The following is a 22,094-nucleotide window of genomic DNA, read 5'->3' as shown; positions in this document are numbered from 1 at the left end:
GTATATGTGTATATATGTATATGTGTATATATATGTATATGTGTATATATGTATATATATATGTATATGTGTATATATGTATATATATATATATATGTATATATATGTATATATATATATATATATACACTACTCACAATAAGTTAGGGATATTGTGAGAGACTCAGTGGATTTCATACATACGGTGTTTGTTTCACTTCAGAGAGTTTTGGGATAGGGAGGCAATTGTATTGGGGTGATAGACACACCTCATTTTGTGTTTTCCACGTAATGGTCTCACTATGTACAGTGTGCCTTACATATTGGGGCCAATACCAAAAAACTAAAAGACAACCCTTTTCAATGTGGCATCAGTTTCAACATTCTGTGGGTATAAAAAGCTGGTATTGTCAGTAAGTCTATCCAAGTTCATCATTCAAACAGCCATGAACACACGACGTCACTTAACGGACGAGCAGCGCCACCTGGCTATAGCGCGCCTTCGGGTCGGTGGCAGGCAGTCAGATGTTGCTCATGAACTTGGTGTGTCTCAAAGTGTCATCAGCAGACTTGCATCAAGACACAGAACTACTGGCAGAGTTCCTGACAGACCCAGAAGTGGAGCCCCACAAGTGACAGACCGCAACGATGACCAGTACCTAAGGACCTAGGCACTCAGACATCGTTATGCAACTGCCACACTGCTGCAGGCCCAGTTACGAGATGTGAGGGGTACTAGGGTTTCCAGACAAACCATTCGAAACCGACTCCACCGCTTTGGCTTGAATGCCAGACGACCGTTGCAGGTGACTCCACTGACACCAAGACACCGCCGTGAACGTTTGCAGTGGGCACAAGACCATGTGACCTGGACAATGCAGCAGTGGTCTACCGTCCTGTTCACTGATGAGTGTCGGGTCACCTTGCACAGAAATGATGGTCGTCAGCGTTGCTGGAGAAGGCGAGGTGAGCGACACGCCGAGGTCAACATGGTCCCCAGGGTTCCTTTTGGTGGAGGAGGTGCAACAGTCTGGGCAGGCATCACCAGTCAGCGCAAAACAGATTTGGTTATTGTAGATGTCACAGCACTGCACGTTCTTACCTCAGAGACATCATAGAACCCATCATCATCCCCCAATTCCGCCAGCACACCCCCAACTTTCTGTTCATGGATGATAATGCTCCACTACATCGTGGCAGAATTGTCCCAGTTCGACTTCAGTATGTCGGAGTGCCTCATATGGTATGGCCAGCAATGTCCCCTGACCTGAACCCCATAGCGCACGTCTGGGACCAGTTGAAGCAGAGACTGGATGATCGTAGCCCACCCCCACGTGACCTGGCAGAACTGCGTGTAGCACTTGTGGAGGAGTGGAACGCATTGCCTCAGAACAACATCATGAGGCTAGTGAGGAGCATGAGACGTCGCTGTCAAGCTGTCATTGCGGCAAAAGGTGGAAACACCCGCTACTGACATTGTCAATTTTTGTTGTTTGGGGCTATCCTTGTTATTGTCTAAATTTTTGGGGTAATGAATATTAAACTGATGAAAATGGTGTTTCTTCTCATTCATTATTAGTAATATCAAAGGGAACTTTTACTTATTTCATTAAAATTCAGACCAAATAGGAAAAGCACTCATGTAAATAACAATATCCCTAACTTATTGTGAGTAGTGTATATGTATTAGGGCTGTCAAACAATTAATTGTTTTAATCGCGATTAATCGCATTTTGTCCATAGTTAACTCGCGATTAATCACAATTTTTTTGGCACATTTTTTTCTGTTCTAAATGTACCTTAATGTATTTTTTTAATGTTCTTAATACTTTTAACAACATAAGAAAGGGTTAGGGTTAGGCAAATATGCTCGCTTTATTAAAATGTTTATTCAACACTTCAAATCATGCAGGAAAGTAAAAGGCTCAAAGAATATCCCCTCACCCTAAATGGGATCAAAACATGGTGATGTCTGCTTTTGGCGAGGGGGGGGTGGTGGGCTCTCTGCATCTGCCATGTGTTTGGCTTGCAAATGATATTTGAGACTCGACGTACTTCAATGGTAACTCATTTCATGTCGACAGTACGTGCAGATAACTTCTGTCCTATCGACCGAACCATCTGGCAGTGAAAGTGAATTTGCCGTTCATAAGTCCTTTCTCCATTTCCTTTTGCTTTCGCTTTTCAGTCCACCGTGTTTTTCCCGAACCACCAACCCTCCTTCTTCTTCTTCTGATTCCCTTTCTTATTCTTCTGCCACACTCTGGATCAAGACTACAGGTGCCATCGACGGCCGTAAATCAAACAATGCGCATTCTTTTTTTTTATGCCAAGTGTTAATCGCGCGTTAAAAAAATTAACAGCGTTAAGAGGATGTTGCATTAACGTGTTATTAACACATTAACTTTGACAGCCCTAATATATATATATATTTTTTTACATTTTTAAATATCGATATATGGCGCCAGTGTATCGATAACTTACCTCAAGACGAAATATCGCAATATATCGTAGTATCGATATTTTGGCAAACCCCTATCAGACACACATACTATGCAATCATGGAATATGTATTAAAAGTAGAAAAATATTAAGATACTCCATTATGTGTACTGAAAATTATATCCAAGAAAAAAGCAGACACACAGGTCTGCTTATAAAAAACTTAATTTGCCATGTGTTTTTTTATTATACTTCAGTGTGAATGAAGTTATGTAAGTAAGAACTAAAAAAGTAGTATTTTAAAGCACATGTTCTCTGTCACATTATGATGAGAGACTACGTGATTTTCATTCTAATGCAATTTATGTGGCATCCTATAGCTAACACTATCTCCCAGTTTCATTTTTCTATTGTTCGGTTGAATATAGGGTTAAACAATGTGTATTTATGTCTACAATCCTCTGCTACTGTGGTATTTTATTAACTGTATGTGTGTTTCCATGTATGCTGGATTTAGATTTAGGTTGAATGTTTTTTTAAATGTTGGTTTACCTGTTGACTAAAGTCCTTTCTAGACCCTTGTACCTATAGAACCTGTATTCTCTCTGGGCTGTTCATTATGAATCTTTTTCTAGCTGATTGACCAAAACTGCAAAAAGTTCACCTGGACAATGCCCATTCATTAAGAAAATGTTGCAGCAATGTGTTTTTGTTTTGTCACAACTCAATAAAGAAAATGCCTATTATTTTTCTCTGGCATATTACGCTACTAAGGATTCAGAAATATTAGGAAGGACTGAGGTGTTGTCCTCTGACATGATGGTGTCCCATGTCCCATTCTCCATGCTTTCACAGTTAGCACTCTACAAATTCTTGCACAAAAGTTACCCTGTGGCGATACAAGAATATAATAATTGCCGTACAGTACGTTTTTCACATACATTAATTATTATGCTCTGAGCCATCCATGTGTAATGTTTATACAGTCGTCAGCAATGCTTCAGGAGACAAACTACTAATGAGTAAAATCTACTGTCACATTCTGCAGTGTGCTCGGCACGACAGTGTGTTTGCGGCGGAACTCCTGATCGAGCTAGGCCTGAATGTCAACCTGCAGGACGAAGATCTTTGGACAGCCCTGCACGTAGCGTGTGTGTGTGACCACGCAGATGTGGTGCTGCTGCTGCTGCTGGTAAGACGCACACATGCAAAGATTAGCATGTGGTTTATTTGGGGGGGTGGGGAAGATTAGATTTGAAACAGTGCTGCACACACTCACGCACACACACACAAACACACGCGCACACACACTTATAGACAAGCACAAGCATTTACACACTTTTTGGCTGTAATTTCAGTCATTTTCCTGTTGATCCTTGCAATTCCAAGCGTGTCGGCAACAAATTAGATTAGTGTTTTGGAAGGGGTTGGCATAAGAGCTCCGTACTGGCTGTATTCACATTAGTCATCCAGAGTTTTTCTCACCAAGTGGAGCATCTTCTATTGACGAGGGGTTTTGGATTACCGAGGGTTTGAGACACAACTTTCCATTCTGTGGAAAACCCGGATGATTCACTGAGAATATTTAGAAATTTAGGGCAATAACATGATATCAAAGAGAGAGCCTGTTCTGTTGGGGGATGTTTCCAGCGTTTGTCGGATCCGTCTCATCAATAGCTGTGGTTGTACTGATTAGGTCCATAACGAGAGCAGGGCCAGCTGCAGGGGAGGGTATGCACAACCAGCCCCGGTCGCTGGGTCAGTTGTGCTGGTGCTGATTAGATCCGGGGAGGGTTAGCGCAGTCTGGAGCGCAATAGAATCCAGTATAGCCTGGTTCTGCTGATTGGCTCCTGAGTGATTGCTGTTTGTCTGCATGCGGGGCAGGAAGGAGACGTTCCTAAGAGGAATGTATGTTTGAAGAGGTGCCAGGCAAAGGATGTGCAGAGTGGATCTGTCAGCCTGTAGTGACTGTACGACTGTTGCTTCATGTGTTTGTGTACTTGCACGCGTTTAATTTCCCTCAAGGCAGAGGTTCATGAAGGCTGCATCATGTGTAGAGCAGGCTGTGATATAGATATGGCAAATGCAATTTATTCAGTGAGTTATGCTTTCATGATATGCAATACATGAGAGAAAGATGGAGAGGGAGAGAGAGTTAATACTGCTCCCTGGGAGGCAGCAACTAAATGCTTCCCATTCACTACCACAACAGAACTAGTTTTTAGTTAATGAGGTCATATTGACACAGAACTCAGCCCTCTTGGAATAGAGCAGCAGGGGGTGAAGAAAGAAAAGAAACAAAGAGGAAGTAATTTCTAAGAAATTCAAAAAATCTGATTCAACACTGTGAAAAGTTCAAACATTCCTCCAGCTTACTCCAGTACCAAAACAGTTTTTAGCTTTCACAGCCTGAATGTTCTTTGTTTATTTGTTGACTGTATATTCCTCTGCTCGTGTGGCATTGTGCATGCTGTTGTGGAAAAATGCTCTACTTTTACTGTGTGCATATTGAATAAACATGTAAAACACTGATAGGTTGAAGAAAAAAGATACCTTGAATGTGAAGGGAGAGTTTATAATCTTCTCAAAACAAAGACACCAGACCTGATTGGTCCTTCTACTACTAAACAAAAAGAAATTCAACAACAACATAAAGTTGATAGTAAACACATGAGCCTGCCGGTTTGTCATTGTTTATCAGAAGGATAGGAAATCTGTGACCATTATGTGATATTTGGATCAACACAGTTTTGGCTTAGAGGTTTTTCTGCATGAGACAGAAAGACAGAAATGCATCCTCTATTTCTTCCTCTTGACTGGAAACATCTTAATTTTTTCAAAATTGTGCACATTTGCATTGAGTGCTTTTTTTTTGTCTCTTTGGAGTAGAATGAACACTTGAGTCTATTTTCCTGCTATAATAAGTGGGGAAGATGTTCTCTGAAAGGGGAGCCAAAGACTCTTCCTGTCTAACAGGGTAAAAATAGCTTCAGTCAAGCCGTATTTCCGATAGAGATGCTATGTCCCTTTTTCTTCCATTCATTCATTTTGACACCCATCTCCTCCTCCACAGACCGTGCCAGTGCCCAGTCATTCTGCTCTGCTGCCTTATCTGAGCTGTATGAGGGAGATCTTTCCTCTGAATACCATGGTTGTACGTTTTAATGAGAAGTGGAACAGTGGTCTCGCTGGAGGAGCTTGACTGGCAGCTTTATCTTTGATTGGCAAGGGAAGGAATAGTGCTGCTAATATGTACTAATCTATTGTGTCCCACTCCTCCACCTCTTACTCCCTCCCCTTCCACTCGTCCTCAGCTTCTGTGTCCTTGATTTCCTGTCTCCAGTTCCTATGCTGAGAATCAGGCAGGATTTTTGCTGACAGAGATGTTAGCAGGCTTGTCTTGTGGGGAAAGTAGGGGAGGTGGGAGAGGGATTGATGAGGAGTCTGAGTGCATTGTCGCTCCATGTCCAGATTGACAGCAGTGTTAATTCTCTTATCTCCTGCTTCCAAACCGCAGGAGGACAAGTTAGCTGTTTCTAAACTATCACATTCCCAGCCCATTTCTAAATACATTCCTAAACCTATTCCTTGCTCCAGCTCTGGTTAAGGTTGGTCTTTGAGAACCTGGCAGCATTAACTGCCAGCTAAGTGGCACAGTGGAGCTTCTCTTCGCAAGTGAAAACAAAACAAGGTGTTTGGTTTATATGAATGATTCCACTGAAATATTAAAACAGTCAGATTATTGAACAAAACCAGGCTGAACTCTTGATGTCTTAATTTGATTTCACATAGACCAGTTCTTGATTTACCTTGCTTCGTATAAATGGATCAGGATGACTCAACAGAGTTTCTTAATCTCCATGTGTTGCATCTTAGTTGGTCTTCTATTCAAAGCCGCAGCCCACAAGATACTTATCAAATCCTACTTCTTCTAGTGGCTTAATTATGTCTTCCTAATTTCACTTTTTTATGAAACTGAAAAGTGACTGAACTCTGACTGAACTGAAAAGATGTGGTAAGTGATTAGAGTTAATTGCAGACCAAATTCTGCCTGTCTCCCTAAGAGAAAGCTCATTTTTGACACAGTGTTGGAGCCCTATTTGCACAATTACCAGGGGATTTCAAGTGATTTAAAAATTAATCCCACACGTCTGCATTTCTTGCAACGCATTCGCACAGGAGTACAATTTTCTACCCAGATTTCCTGCCATTATCCATTGGATAAGATGCAAGGCTCAGTGTTTCAGAAATGAGGCATCTGTCCTTCAGTAGCCACATTAATAATTTAGTTTTGAGTTGTTTTGCCAACTTACTGTTTGTTACAAGCATTTGCAGCTCATTTAGATCTAGTAACAGATGCTTTGTGGCTTTACTTGAATGTGACAACCTCTTGTTGCTCCCAAACTTCACTTGCACTGGTTTTGAATGTCAATAGAGCCGATCTTGCAGCACAGCTGTTGTCTGCTGGTCAACATATTATGAGGCACAATGAAATTGCATATACGCCTGGATCCAGATGCTGATTCGCACAGGACTGACATTTCAATCAGGAGAGACTTTGTCCTGAGTCAATAAATAATATCTTTATTGCCATGTGCACATCAGATGATAAATATGAGGTGAAGCTGAAAGTGGTAAAGGAAACCCCCTACCCCCGATGGAACCCAGATATTGGTAGTGGTGATGGGTTGAAGATATATGGCTGAAGATCTGGATGGGATGAGGTGGACTGTGGTGAGCTTGCCCTCAGCACTGGATATGATGAACTTGAGGGGAATGGGGTGGAGGACAGTCGCAAGGATTGTGCACTGAAACGACAGCTAACAACAGCAGAGAAGAGAACAGATGTAGAAGTTTATTAGCACCCACATGATTGGTTGATTTAATCGTGGCAAAATTTGATTGGTTTGATTGGAGTAAATGCTGTGGGGAGAGAGAATTGTGAATGAATTTGCATTTGAGACAGTCTTTCTGATGGAACTTAGGTTAAGCTTATATATCAGGTGACCTTTGTTTGGCAAAATATGTTTGCTGTGGAATTCCTACTAAATAATCGCCCTCTGCAATTAATACAAATTACTAGAACTCCCTAGGTAATACTAGTCCAGTGCAAATAGGGCTTTTAACTATGTACCACCAGGGTACGTAAGTCTTCTTTTCTTTTCTTCTCTGTGATAATGTAGTTCCCTGTGAGACACTAGCTTTAAGTCTGTAAACGTGTGCAGAGGAAGATGTAGCAAGGCAATCATGTGTTCCATGCGAGACACGTTCTGTTCCAAAATGTTTTTTTCTCATCTCATAGCTCCAAACCCAGTGGGGTTATAGTTGTAGGATTGACCCACTTTCCGTGCTTGTAAATGATGAATTTAACACTTGTGAACTTGGAGTCTTTTGAAGTCGATAACCAGCAGGCCCCTGGCTGCACCGAACTCCACTTAACACCAGTTGAATTTTTGGTGGTTTTCTGCTGATAATATAGCCCTGCCTCACTTAAACATGATAGTGGTTCATTAAGAAATTGTTGCACAGATGTACGGTCTATAAAATGCTCTGATTGAAGTCCCAAACCTTTAAAGTCTAGCGATTTATCAACACTAATAATTTCATGGCAATGTCCAGATGCAGAGTTTGTGAACAATCCTGCTTTTGTATAACTAAATCCTGATCATAATGCACATGCAAGTGTTATCATGAAGAACTGTTGTCAGTTGTTGGGTGGTTGAAAATACAATGTGTTGTCTCATCCTTGCATCGGTATCTGCATGATGGTCAATGTGCAGCAAAAGAAACTGGAGACAAAAAAAGCTTTATGGTGATTTAGAAAGAGGGTGGTCATTACAGTTTTTTTCCCTGCAGACTCTGTTGTTTCTGCCTCATCACATAGCTGCAGCGTGGCAGATCATAGCCGAGCAGATGTCGTGTGCAGTCAGTTAAGGATAATAAAATCATTGCTCGATTGTAAAAACATGTTGCCTCTGGTACGTTTCTTTTGGCACAACTTTTGAATTATTAAGTTTGAGGAATTTGTTTACACTGGATTGTATTTTTTGGGGAAAAAATCTGAGAAAATATAAAGGCCCAGGGACAGTCTTCAGCGCAGACTTGTTGTTGATTCTGTGACAGTCACTGCATGTAACAACTTCCATTATGAACCACTGGGCAATGTAGCATTAACAGATTTTCATCTCAGAGACGTCCGAGGTGGATTCATCATGTCGTGGCGGGGAGTGTGTCGGGGTCAGAAGTCAACTTGTTACCCCTTACAGCCTGCATGGCTGCCAGCCTGCATCAGCTCATTTATATCTGTCAGCGCTTATCATGTGAGCTCAGACACATGATTAATGTCTCTGGATCGATTGGCCCACACATCATGCTTCCTTTGCCATAATCTGTGTCTGGTTGTCTGGTGGAGCTTTGTATGCCATAACAGAACTTCACATAAATTATTTCTCTAGTGACATTTTTTTATTGTCAACTTGTGTACAGCTACATAGGCTCAGGATGGCAAGTATAGCCTTTTCAGTTTAATGTATTTTTAACAATGCAGTGCTATGTTGTCAACTCGCTTATGATTGTGAATTTAGGGATTATGCAAGGGACACATCTTCACATGAAAATAAATGTTTTAATGTCATTCAGCTCGTTACTACACTTTCTTTGAAAGAGCACAAATTCAGTCATACATAATTATGAAACAGCCACGAATACACAATTTTTTCATGTGAAAAAGATTATTTTATTTTGAAAAGTAACTGCTTAAGTAGCCTTCTTTTCTAGCCTGCTATACAATTACCTACTTAGTTCTAAGAAATGTTCAATACATGCATAGCCTTACAAACTGGTGGCAGGGATCAGTGGAGGCCCCCCTGATACAATTGTTGCCCACTTTACTGGCCCACCACTGTTTTTTGTGCCACTGTAATGTGAGTGCGCTGTGAGTCCAGTGGTGAGAGTGACCTCCTGACAGACAGAGTGAGATATATCTGTCTGTCAGCTAATAACTTCATCCAGCCCGACCCCTATTGACTTTTACTGGACCTTGAAGTGAATTGTCTCGGTTAGCGCACTCCTTTATACCAACAAGACAGCATACACACACACTGCCACATGCACACACTCACAACAACACACACACTCACATGTTAGCAGAGGCCACCTGAGTGGAGCTGTCAGGTTTATGAGGAAGTTGATCACCGTTTGGGGACGAAGCACAAATCTAACGAATAAAGATATGGAGCGGTCCAAATTTGACATTAGAGGATAAGGGAGGGATGGGAAATGAAGTGTGCCTGAGTGTGTGTATTTCTATGTGTCCGTGGGTAGTGGTGGGTGGAGGGGGTATAATATTATGCGCTCTCTCTGACTCGCTCATCATCTCATCTCCTGCTCTTCAAGCTGTGCTTCACATTGAGATAAGGCTTCTTGTTTGCTCATGAATAGTCAGTAGCTGATATTTGTTAATGTTAATTAATTCCCTTTGTTAACCCCTAACTAACCCTCATAAGTGAGCGAAAACAGCTCCCCCTAGACAACACAGATGGGTGCACAATGAAACCGCAGAGCTCACCAGAACAGATATTCCGATAGCTGTAATAGACAGCATTGTGCTGCCTTTATTGCACTGTAATTGCTTGGCATTTGGATGAATATCTGCATAACATTTTTCATAATTGATAAAAAACCTTTTAATTGAGATTCAAGGTTGCCTTGAGGGTTTCAGGCTCAGTCTGTGCTTTTGGTTTTGCAGTTTTCAGATCACTAGGGTTAACAGCTCTTATTGTGCTCTGTCAGCTTGCTCTCTCCATCAGCCCTGTTCCTCTCATTTTTCGCTTTCTCCATCCACTCCCTCTCTGCCGGAGGACTAGGTCGTAAATCTCTTTGCCGCACTGCAACTGGGTCGTTAGAATTCTATTAGCTGTAAATATTCAATAAGGGTTCTTACTTAGACTCCCATGTCCATGTTATCAGACCTGGTCCAGCTACGATCGTTACACCGGCCTGTCTTTTATGGTTTAGTCAAACAACAGGAAGCGATTTATGGCTGGATGCTGACAATCCTCACTTGAAAGGATGTTTGTTACTTTTAGTACCTAACCCTGAAGAGGGGGTGATAAAATGGAAAAGGACAGAAGTAAAAGTCTACATGAGTACATGTTGCGTGGCTTTTACACATTTCTGCTCTGCTGGTAAAGCATTGCAGCGTTTTTGCAAATAATGAGTGCAGCAGAATTCCTCCAAAGAGAAGCAATAAATCATGACCATATTGTGACCAAAGACTGCGCTGTCGTCAGAGTATGAGTCATTAAAGGAGCCTGAGGGAAGGTCTCCCATGTTATCCAACCCTATAACAGAAGACTGCTCTGGAGGGGTCCTTGTCGGTAAACACACATTAATCTTGTCACACGCATACATGCGCTCACCCCGCTGATCCCAGGTAACGGTCACCTACGCCCCCCCACACCCGCCGCTCCCCCGGGCAGTTATTTAATGAGTTCTTTAATTCAAACACTGTATTGTCTGTTAATGTCTCCATGGTTCTACCCAGGTACACCCCTCTGGGAGGCCAAGATAATGGGGCCCAGTTTATCATCGATTCAAGTCTGATGAATGGCCCCGGCTAAAACTCTGTTTGTTTGTGTCTCCTCTGCTTTCTTCTGCCCTGTGTCTGGAAGGCCGGTGTGAACGTTCTGCTGCAGGACGTCAACGGAAACATTCCTCTTGACTACGCCTCTGAGGGGACTGAAACCAGCTATATCCTCCGAAAGCACCTGGAGGAAAACGGTAAAGTGTAACATTTTATTCATCATGAGCTTTATTAACAGTGGGGAATTTGAAAAAGTAAATATTCCATTTTTCTTCATTTAGGAGTTATTGGGATCATGTGAATGGTTAATGTGTCGTACCGGCAGTTAAACAGTAGGTGTTCTGTGTGTGAAGGTGAAGTACACCCACAGGCCTAATGATGGCAGATTGCAATTGGGGCACTGGTCTCCCGCAGAGAGAGGAGAAGGTCAACACAGGAGCTGCGATTAACACAGATGAAGGCACAGGAGAGTTGGAGGCACACTGCCACATAGAGTGACAGAGGGAGAAACAAGGAAAAACGTTAGAGAAATACAGAGAGACATGCAGAAAGAGGGGGACGGGTATCGTGCTGACAAAGCTAGATAGAAACTGATATAGACAATGATGGAGGGTCTTCCCTCATCCATCTGTCAATGGCCACAGGGATGATATGACAAATTCAAGCCCCTGACAGCAGACAGCTAACTCATCAAAGCTAAGACCCCCTACACACACACACACACACACACACACACACACACACACACACACACACACACACACACACACACACACACACAGCGCACACACACAGAAACACACACACACACACACACACACAGACACAGCTACTCTCTGAAATTCTCTCTGCTTCTGTCTGCCAGCTCCTGTGGTGATCTCTTCCCTCCTGCCTACCTTCAGCTCCCCTGATACTCCCCCATCGCACTGGGCTTTGCCACCATGAAACATACTCTTACTCACAGGCTCCCTCTGCCTCTGTTGCTATAGCAACTTGGCTGCATGCTCTCCATCCCCATCAAGTTTGTGTGGTTGTGGGAAAAAGATAGACTGTCCATGTGTCTCTACATCAGGAAAAAAATAGAAATTCTGTTATTCTGCTCACTGTCCTCGCTGAGTGTAAGGAGGGGTGCCAAGTACTGGCATTGGAGAGAATACGAATTTTCTTCTGTGACATTAATGTTCCTATAAGCACGTCTCAGAAAGGAACACGCCCTGTGGTTCTCATTTGTTTGTAAAGACAAACTTATTGATTAACTAATCCAACCGGTCGAGTTGGAAATGTCCCATTAGTTAGTGGCCTAGAGCTTATCCGAGTGAAATATAGATTCATCGATAATCAATCCACGCTATTAAAGCAAGGTCCACTCTGTGTATATGATTATGGAGCTGTGCACTAATCATAGTTTTGGATAGATGCCCTCGTAGACCTTTGTTTGTTTGCATGACCCCAGGGGACAAACTGGCCCTGAATCGTTCAGGCCAGGGACTGGAGCTCTGTATGAATATTGGATGATTTGTTCATTTAGGTGTCATCAGCATAAGGGTCACTTTGGATCGTCACTCGACCTGCCAGGCTTTGGTTTTTGCACAAGATGGTTTCCTGTTCAGTGTCAGCTTGTGGGTGTTTTCACTGTCTGTGCTGCACTCACAGCCACCACAGCCTCCTAAAATTGCATGCTGTAATCCAGCACTGATACCGCACCACCACTGAAATTCAAGCATTCAGCACAAACTGGGGAATCTTGTTAGAGTCCTATAATTAAAGGGTAATTTTTTTATACGTTCTACAATGTTACACATTAAACTGTATTTACATCTCTTGGAGAGTACTTCTGCATATGTGAGAAAAAGGAGTAGGCATATAAAGCCTTTTGTGGCTCCAGAGGAAGCTGCATGTAATCTGATAAATTGCCCCCATTGATGTCACCCGGTGACCACGATGCATTGTGGGTAATGTAGTCACCAGGTTTTGAAAATCAGTCACCTTTTTTATTGCACAACTTTTTCGTCCTTTTCAAAACCTGTTGCGAACATTACCTACAATGCAAATTGGCAACTGAGTGACATCACTGGAAACAATTTATATGCAGCTTCCTCTGGAGCCACAAAAGTCTTTAAACTTCTTTTTCACATATAAGGTTGTACTCTAAGACTTGTAGTCAAACTTTAATGTGTAAAATTGTTGGAGTTACTCTTTAAATCTAACTCAACCCATATATTTCTAGTCAGTTACTGTCATAGTAGTTGATATTTGGTTTGAGGTTTAAAGGAATAGTTCACCATTTTGGGAAATATGGATTTTTTTTTCTTACTGGGAGTTTGGAAATAAGTCCTCTGCTCCTGGCCAATGAATAGTCTGGCATGTAATGCCTATTAAAACCACAACACATCACGTATATACTTGGGTGCTTATTAACAACTGAGCTCTACACATGATTTTTTTTATTCCTTTGGACAGGGCAGGACTAGTTGTTTCATCTATTTCCACTCTTTATGCTATGCTAAGCTAACACCTCCTCATTCCAGCTTCATTTTTAACATACAGATTGAGAGTGATATTGAAATACTCATCCAATTATTGGTCAGAAAATGAATCATTTCCCAAAATGCCAAACTATTCATTGAAGCATTACAACTAAAGACCTAAAGTTGGAGTCAGCGATTCTGGAGCAAGACAGTTGATCGCTGAGCCACCAACCCAAAGCATCAGTATTTGATGGGAAAGAGACTCAACCATCAACTGTATTTCACTTCACCTACTCCACCTTTAATCTAACATGTGTCTCCCCTGTGTTTGTGTTTTTTAGGTGTGGATGTGTCATCCATGCACACCATGAAGACGCAGAGACCGAGCATGATGCTGTCTGATGTTAGACAGCTTATAGCCACAGGGGGAGGCCTCAACCAGCCAAGTGATGATGGGGTCACTTTGGTAAGAAAGATCCCATTTATTCTCTGACCAGATCTTTTAGCTTCTCCTCTTTGCTATCATAACTTTATCTTTTCTCCTCTCTCTCTCTCTCTCTCTCTCTCTCTCTCTCTCTCTCTCTCTCTCTCTCTCTCTCTCTCTCTCTCTCTCTCTCTCTCTCTCTCTCTCTCTCTCTCTCTCTCTCTCTCTCTCTCTCTCTCTCTCTCTCTCTCTCTCTCTCTCTCTCTCTCTCTCTGAAGCTCCACATAGCATGTGCCAGTGGTTACAGAGAGGTGGTGTCTGTGTTGCTGGAGAGTGGGGCGGACCCTCATCCTGCTGACAACAACTTTTGGACCCCTCTCCACCTGGCTGCTAAATATGGACAGGTAACTCAACTACTCAGCAAAATGTCAAACTTTTGTTGATTTTATTGAAGAAGTCCCTTCATTTGAAGTCATCTAGCTGCCATGATCCAATGTGATTTGAGTCATTCATGAAATAATGAGGAAATTATTGACAGATGCATTGTTCCTCTGAGGAAACTGCCTCCAGGTACAACTGCGCGCACTTTGATAAACCGTTCTTTTTGTGCCTATTGATTAGGAACAGTCAAACTGTTGGCATAGAACGGCAAAACCTTTCAGGTTAGCAGTCTAATGATCTCTCTGAGAGGAAAGGAGAGTGATTTCCATGTGGGGCAGCGGCAAGCTGTTGGAGCGATGTTATCTGGTGGTTTGGAAAGGGTCCAGCTATGAAGGAAGGGGAAGTGATCACTTTAAGATCTTGCTGACCCAACTAGATATTTAATTACATTTCTGGGCTGTGTGCTCGGCTGCTGACAAAGAGAATTTATTCATTTGGTATTTAGAGTCGCTCTCTACATCTTTGGTTCATCTACCCTTAAGCTATGTTTTTTCCCTGCTAGAGTGTGTTTTTAAAATCCTTTCTTCCTCTCTGTTACCTTGCAGCCTTTCTCTGTTTCATTCATGAGGATCTGCTGCCTTTGTTTCTTCTTCCTTTATCCAGCTGATGATAGTAAAATCAGTAGATCTAAATGTACAAATGTACATCCTTGTGTCTCTTTGTTTTCAGACTTTCTGCATAAACAGTTACTCTATATATTTGCGTGTGTGTGTGTGCGTCTGTCTGTCTGTCTGTCTGTCTGTGTATAATATGTATAGTAAGTGAATCTGACTCAAGATTGGCAGTCTAGAGGATTGGAGAATCGATCAGGCTTCCCTCACAGTGCTAAATCACCTCAGTCATCGGCTCCTTACCGGTGCCAGGACTTTGCCTCCTGCATACCAACTACTCCCTGAGCCTTCGTAACACTCACTTCCTGTCACCATTCCCTTATAGCTGCTCTGACAGTGAGACGTCAGTAATGCAGCGCTTCAAGATGTGTGTATGTATCCAGCCAAGTGAATCACTGGCCCCGCTAATAAGAGGTTTTGCTGATATGAGGCTCAAGCAAACTGTTGCCTAGATACCATTGCTGGCAACTGTAACACTAACTGCTACATTAAACCCAAAGACCCCTTCCGCAGTGTGGCGCATGTACTGCACTGACCCTTTAAGAAGATGTATGACCCTATTACTGCAGCTAATTAAGCTTCCCTCTCCCTGTGTTGTGATAAGTTAGAACCTAGCACTTGCCTCTCTTGGTTTGAGTCAAGGCTTTTCAAGTTGTGCTCTCCTGGGGGAAGAATTTTAAATAGTTTTATGTTGAATTCAAACAAAGGTGAGGGGATGTTAGAATACAGCCCTGTTGGGATTGGATTCATTAATTCAGTATTATAATGATGGTGTGAAAGAAACTAGCAATTTCGCTACCACCTGATTTATATGAAAGTACTATAATATTAATCTCAGATTCATTTTCACATTTCACAAATATTTAAAGGACATTTGGAACCTTAATAAAAACGGTTCTGTGAGATTGCTTTGTCTGCACTGATCCTCATATACTGATGACCTTTTCCTGGTCTTCCTCCAAACTTTTACCTGTTGAGGAGTTCATATCCTGTGGTGCGACTGACGTGTTGTCAGTATTTATAGGGTGTGAGTGCAGCTGACAGGGTTTGTGGGCGGTAGAGATGCTGTGGACTCATAGCCGACCAGCTGTTGCTGTGGGTCAGAGCCACTCTGCTGAATGTGCTGAGTCACTCTCTTGTGTACTGCAGGCGATGTCTTATTACATTACCGTAGTACAAAGAAGTTCTCCCGCTTCTGTGTTTGGAACTGCATTCAGAAACATATGTTGGTTATCAATCCATTTCAGTAAATGATTTCCATAAAGTTGGGGGAATCCCAGGAGTCATATTAAAATTAATTGGCAGAGGCTGAGATATCCTGACTTTCAGTCCCTGGTGTTGCGAGCCGAAGTCAGGCCCCTTTTGATGAACCTCATGAGGCATTATTTTGGAAATAAATGGGACAGTGGTCAATGGGGAGTGACAAATAAATGTTGAATCCAGTTTGAATTGTGGCATGAATTACAAAAATTATGTTTGTGAAATAAAAAGATGCTTTTTAAAGTCAGTAAACGCACTGTTTGTGTAAAGATAGTAAAATTTAGTTTTGCATGAAACCGCTCAATAAACTACATCGTCTCACTCAACATACGTCACCTTGTTGTCACCTTGTTGTCACCTTGTCCCTCTCCATTCACTACCAAACATTTTTTTCAGAAATAGGGTGCCATGACAGAAACTGGAATGGCTTTCTATGGGTGACAATCTAAAACCTATAGAAAAAAGATGCTACAATTCCCATTATTCATCATGTTTCATTTGTGAAACTAGGTGTGTCTCATAAATGACAAAGACTATCTAACTGTATATACGCAGTTTGTTAGTTAATCATTTTTAGAAGAAATGCCTGTGATTCAGACTGTGAAAAGCTCCTTTCAGAGCCACTGTCACATAAATGTTTTCATAATAATAGTGTGAAATATTTTTTTATTTAGGTTTGATTTTAGTGGAGTGAAGTGTCTGGAAATGTTTTTTTGATGAAGGAGCTGTTAAAAATCAGCACTAAGAAGGAATAATTTAGTTTGTGGTTAGCTTCACTAGCTGTTAATGTCAGCTGTTTGATATACTGTACTGTATGCAGTAGTTAACTGTAAAAATGCTTGAATATGTTTGGCATACAACTCAGTGGAAATCTTCCAGGCAATCAGAAGTATTTTCCTTGGTAGTGACCCCTAAACAGTGTTTGCTAAATTGCAGCTAAATAGAGCAGTCTAAAATTTGAACAATAGGAGGAGATTTATTTTGCTTTGCTATTTTCCTTGAATGTTTTCCTATAATTAGCTCTGGTTGAGTAGATGTGTTTGATTATCAACTATACCATCTTGCTTTCATTTTGAAACTATGCTTTAATATTTATTGAGCTGCTGAGGCCATTTCTGGGTCATGCCATCTTTCCTACTGCACCAAGAAAGGATGAATATCCTTTTCTATTATCAATAAACTGAGTCACCCAGCAGATACTTGCTACAGACAGAACCCAGACAGAACAGAGGACAGAGGTGAAAGCCATCACATGTCACTGTGTGTAGAAATGAGGCGACTATGGGCTTCGTCCTTTGTGACAAGTGATGGAAGATATTCTCATTATTAAAGGATCTCCTCAGTCAGGGGGAACACTTGTCTAGACCTGTCATGTGTGATATACAGGACATTTTACAGACTGCATGTATCATCGGCTCAGCGTGTAAATTCTCTGTCAGTGTCGCAGTATGTCCTACATTTACATATCTACATCTGTAGCAATAAAAGTGGGAATAACTGCCACATCTCCTCTCTTCAAAAAGAGAAACAATAAAAATTAGAAATCTGCAATGAAAGCTTTCTTGTTGTTGTATAATGGTTTGAAAAAAGAAGCAGTGCCCTAGAAATGTTTGAATTTTTCTGGGATCTAATGAAAATTGATGTGGGTGTTTCTCCCATCTCTTACAGACAAGCATCGTTAGCCAGCTCCTGAGGCACGGAGTAAACCCGACTCTCTTGAACTGCAACCAAGACAAGCCCTCAGGTAACACATTTAAGCATCCACACAATTCAACTCATACATTCACACACAAACACTCAAGTATTGCTCCAGGAATGGGCTTTAACGTGTTTTAGTGAGAGGTAATGAAGCAAAGAAGCGGAGAAATGGATTTTGATAAATTCAGCTGAGCCAAATGCATTAATAATCACTGGGATTGTATGAAACACAGGCCCAGACACACACACACATGCACACGCACACTGTGAATGAGACTGTGTCATAATCTGTGCACATTTCAGTGTATCTGCGAGAGAGCCCATTTATTAATGAAATAAAGCATTAACACCTGACTCACAATGTCAGAGGGGACTGATGTGCTTAATTTACTAATTGGTAAAAGGTTGTCATATCATTCAGGGACATGTATTGTTTTTTTTTTTCAAATCTCGGAAGCATACAAGATCAAAAGAGGAGGTTGAAATGAAGATAATTTGCACTGATTAAATGTGCAGGTTGTAAGTTGCAAGTTGTGTGTTCGTGGATGTCTGTCAAAGAGGTTCCTACTTGGACAGTTCAGCAAAGATATTTAAAAGTTATGCGATGAAAATAACGAACTGATTCATCTATTTTAAAATGAGGCCTACTCTTACAGTGACATTGTAATTAAATTCACTTTAAATCCCACCCGCCTAGATTTAGTTCACATTAAAGGTACCTTGTAAGATTTTTGACTAAAGAAATAACTGGAAACATCTGATTAGCTGCAAGCCAGACCTGTGTGCTGAATCTCAAAATGTGATGATAAATAAAACTTAAAGATTGGCCAAAATGGCTTACATAGCTTGGTGTAATGCCATTCCACCTTGCAGGAATAATGGGCATGACTTATGGCACAGCCTGTCACTTTAAGGGTAATTCCACCAATTCTACATATTGATGTGTGTTTAGACATGGTAGGTCTTGGGGAGTATTACTGCATATTTGAAAAAGCATTTTAAAACCTTTTGTGGCTCCATAGGAAATACATTTAATCTCAGAAATTGCCCTCAGTGATGTCAATCAGTGGCTAAATTGCATTATGGGTAATGCAGGCACCTGGTTTGAAAAGGAAGAAGAATACGAGGGATAAAAAAGGTGATATCTCAGGGTTTTTTTCATTTGTTTTTAAACTGTCTATAATGAGTTCAACAGGGTAATTGGAGTGCAGTGCGAGAGTGGTGGACTGCTTTTCAAACCTGCCAACTACATTACTCAAATTACATCTCATTCACTGGAGGGTTACAAGCAGCTTTCTTCACACAGGCAAGAGTACTCCCCAAGACATGTAAACAGACTGTAATGTGTAAAACTGGTGGAGTTGCTCTTTGATAGAAACTGGCATTTTCTAACAACTTTCAGAATCCTCTCTCTTAGAGCGTTTGGTACAGTCTATCATTCATTCATGAAGATCTAGGTTAGCAACTATATCGAGTGAATACTGCTAACACTTTTATTATTGCTCAGCTAACGCTTGAAGTGTCGCTGGTGTGTCAGTTATCATGACACTTTGTTACTTTTGATATGGGAAGTGTCACCCATCATTGTTTCCCCAATAACCTCTCCAGGAAACTCGTGGACAGTCAAAGATTTAAAACACTCCAAGAAATATGGCAGTGCGCCATCAAAAGGCTGGAGAGAACCATTTAATGCTCATGTATGAATCATTTTTGGGAAAAATATGTCAATGTTTTCTCTGTGAAATGCTAAGTCTCTCTGTTGGTGTATGACTGTTAATTTACATATTTATAATAGTTTTACAGATGTCAGAGTAAAAGCCATTATTGGCTCATGATCCTGATCAATCTTGTGGATTCTTCCCACACACACAGCAGGGGCAAAAGTCTCTGATTCTCGTACCTCAACTGAACCATTATGAAACCACCCATTGAACCAGGCTGCTGTTGAATATAGTGTAGTGACTGTCTGTACAAGCATGTCTCTCGTGTGATGGTGATGAAACGTGCCACACAGAGGGGCTTTGGGATCCTAACCTCTCCATTGTGAGATAGAATATCATAGCTGCCTCTAACCATTTACTCCCATGGCTTCATCACACCTCTGACTGCCTCACTCTGGCCTTAATCAATAGCCCCTTCTAGCATGTAGGCTTAGAGAAGATGTGAAGCAAGCCCTTAGAGAATGAGACAATCCCCCGTCTTTTTCACTTGGAGCCCCTCACCCCTCCTCAGCAGCCGTATGACGAAAAAAAGCCAGAGCAGGAGATGGGAGTCTAGGGGGTTGTCAGTCACACAGAAATACGAAGACAGGATGAAGCCATCCCCTTCCCTGGTGCCCTGTTAGACCTCATTACAGACAGGGGGGAGTCTTAACTCCCCCTCCTCCCAAGCACAGTTCGATTGATTCGCAGTGGGGTTCACATTCTGCACCAATGCAGGCTCATCCACATGAATCATAAAGGAGGGTTGGCATGGTGGAAGACGATAACAGAAAGATGTACCTGGTTGTTTAAGGGCCTAGAGAGAACTAAGGTCTTTCAGTAGCAATGTTAAAACACTCTTCACTCTCACTCAGTATTGAGTGATGTTAAGAAAATCATTTTCGGAGCTTAGACATTTGACAGTTTTCGTTCTATCAAAGTAAACTAAACTCTGATTTTCGAATCCCACAACAAATTGCTGTGCTGATGAACCTGTCTTGTGTGTCATGTCACCAGACATTGCTGCATCAGAGCCCATAGTTGATATGCTGCTGAATGCAGAGGAGAGCTGGCTGCAGAGACTGTTGGACCCCTCCGCTCCTCTACCCTCCACTGACCAACGCTATGATGGAGGTTCACACGACCTCAACACACCTGTCAAGAACCTGTGGGTCAACAATTTAATAAGCACAGTTATTGTGTTATGGTTACTCTTCAAATTCTGAATCTATTTTTCCTTTTTCTCTCATCCAATCGTGTGCTCTCTGTTCCTCCATCTGCTGTGCCCTTACCAACTCAGGAACCCTTTGGGTCTTCCTATCTCAAAGCGTGACAGTCTGCTGGAGAAGTGTGCTATGTTCAGAGAGGCAGGTGGAGCCTTGAATCGACAGCCCTCCCAAGACAATGTCCTGGATGGCCCGTTTAGCTCTGGAGCCAGCAAACTTGAGCAGGTACTTTGTGTTCTTGTGTCCTCTCACAACAAAAACCATAGTGAGAGCACAGATAACCAAAGGTCCAGGAGTTAAACTCAATTCTGTGAATTTCAGATAAAATGACTGTGCTGATTGGCCCATCCATCGTGTGCGTCATGTCATCAGAAGTGTATTGAAGTATTTTAGGCAAATCTGCTCCATCATCATCAGGCCCACTTGTCCTAGTTTTTATCTCTAACATCACATGCTGCGTAATTACTTTGGAAACGGTTTCATTAGTTTTTCATAGAAGTTCTTCCACTGGCAGAGAGGCAGGATAACTGGCAAAAGCTATGAGAGCAGGAAAACTGCTCAAATTGGAGTCATAAAGATTTTGATTCAGCAGCAGTGTTTGGAGTGTTATCAAGTATGTACTTGTTAAACAATATATGACACAGATTTCTCCAATTATGTGCATTTGAGCATGGCATTTCATTCCTCCAATTAATTTCACAAAGTAGTTTCCCTTTCAAAGTGTTTAATAGAAGAGGTCAATCAATTGGTAAAGAGGTTGATTGGAACAATGTCCTGCAATATCTGAATAACTGGGGATCGCTGTCCCAGACTTTAAATGTATTACATAATAGCGTCTGCATGTTACTCTAAAGGCTCACCTCGCATTTTCCTCAGGTGAAGCTGATGCCTCCAGCTCCCAACGATGACCTGGCGTCCCTCAGTGAGCTGACCGACAGCAGCCTGCTCTACGAGATGCAAAAGCGCTTTGGGAATGACCAAATCTACGTAAGAACACCCTCGTGCCACTAAACAAGGAGCCCCACTCGACATTAATCATGCATTATAACCCAAAACACACACTTTCTGGGGCATAACTTGGCCACCATAGTTGTTTATTTGTAGTGGACTGTGGTGTTGTTTATTTCCAGGGAATTTCATACTGTGATGTTGGGACCACATTACAGTATGAATCTTTATACCGGCTCCAGTGTGTTTCCTTCCAGCATGTGTACATGTAGTGTTTCCAACACACAGTGCATCATGGATAATGTACCTCCT

The 22,094-nt window shown here is 41.8% G+C and overlaps 1 protein-coding gene across 3 annotated transcripts in view; it reads left to right on the top strand.

Annotated features, from left to right (window-relative positions):
* Positions 1-2,547: 2,547 nt before the first annotated feature.
* The window catches only part of myo16 (myosin XVI), a 72,252-nt gene continuing 52,705 nt past the window's right edge, over positions 2,548-22,094 (top strand). For all 3 annotated transcript variants that reach the window (XR_003985415.1, XM_030429560.1, XM_030429558.1), the window contains exons 1-8: positions 2,548-3,613; positions 11,095-11,203; positions 13,816-13,940; positions 14,177-14,302; positions 17,879-17,954; positions 20,626-20,776; positions 20,909-21,059; positions 21,711-21,821. Coding sequence is in view for 2 of the 3 variants with exons in the window: in XM_030429560.1 (XP_030285420.1) it covers positions 3,389-3,613; positions 11,095-11,203; positions 13,816-13,940; positions 14,177-14,302; positions 17,879-17,954; positions 20,626-20,776; positions 20,909-21,059; positions 21,711-21,821 (1,074 nt within the window). In the remaining variant the exon portion in view is untranslated. The remainder of the gene's footprint in view (positions 3,614-11,094; positions 11,204-13,815; positions 13,941-14,176; positions 14,303-17,878; positions 17,955-20,625; positions 20,777-20,908; positions 21,060-21,710; positions 21,822-22,094) is intronic.

This window comes from Sparus aurata, chromosome 9, assembly GCF_900880675.1.
Source record: "Sparus aurata chromosome 9, fSpaAur1.1, whole genome shotgun sequence".
Classification (NCBI taxonomy): Eukaryota; Metazoa; Chordata; class Actinopteri; order Spariformes; family Sparidae; genus Sparus; species Sparus aurata.
This window is presented reverse-complemented; position numbering and strand designations above follow the sequence as displayed.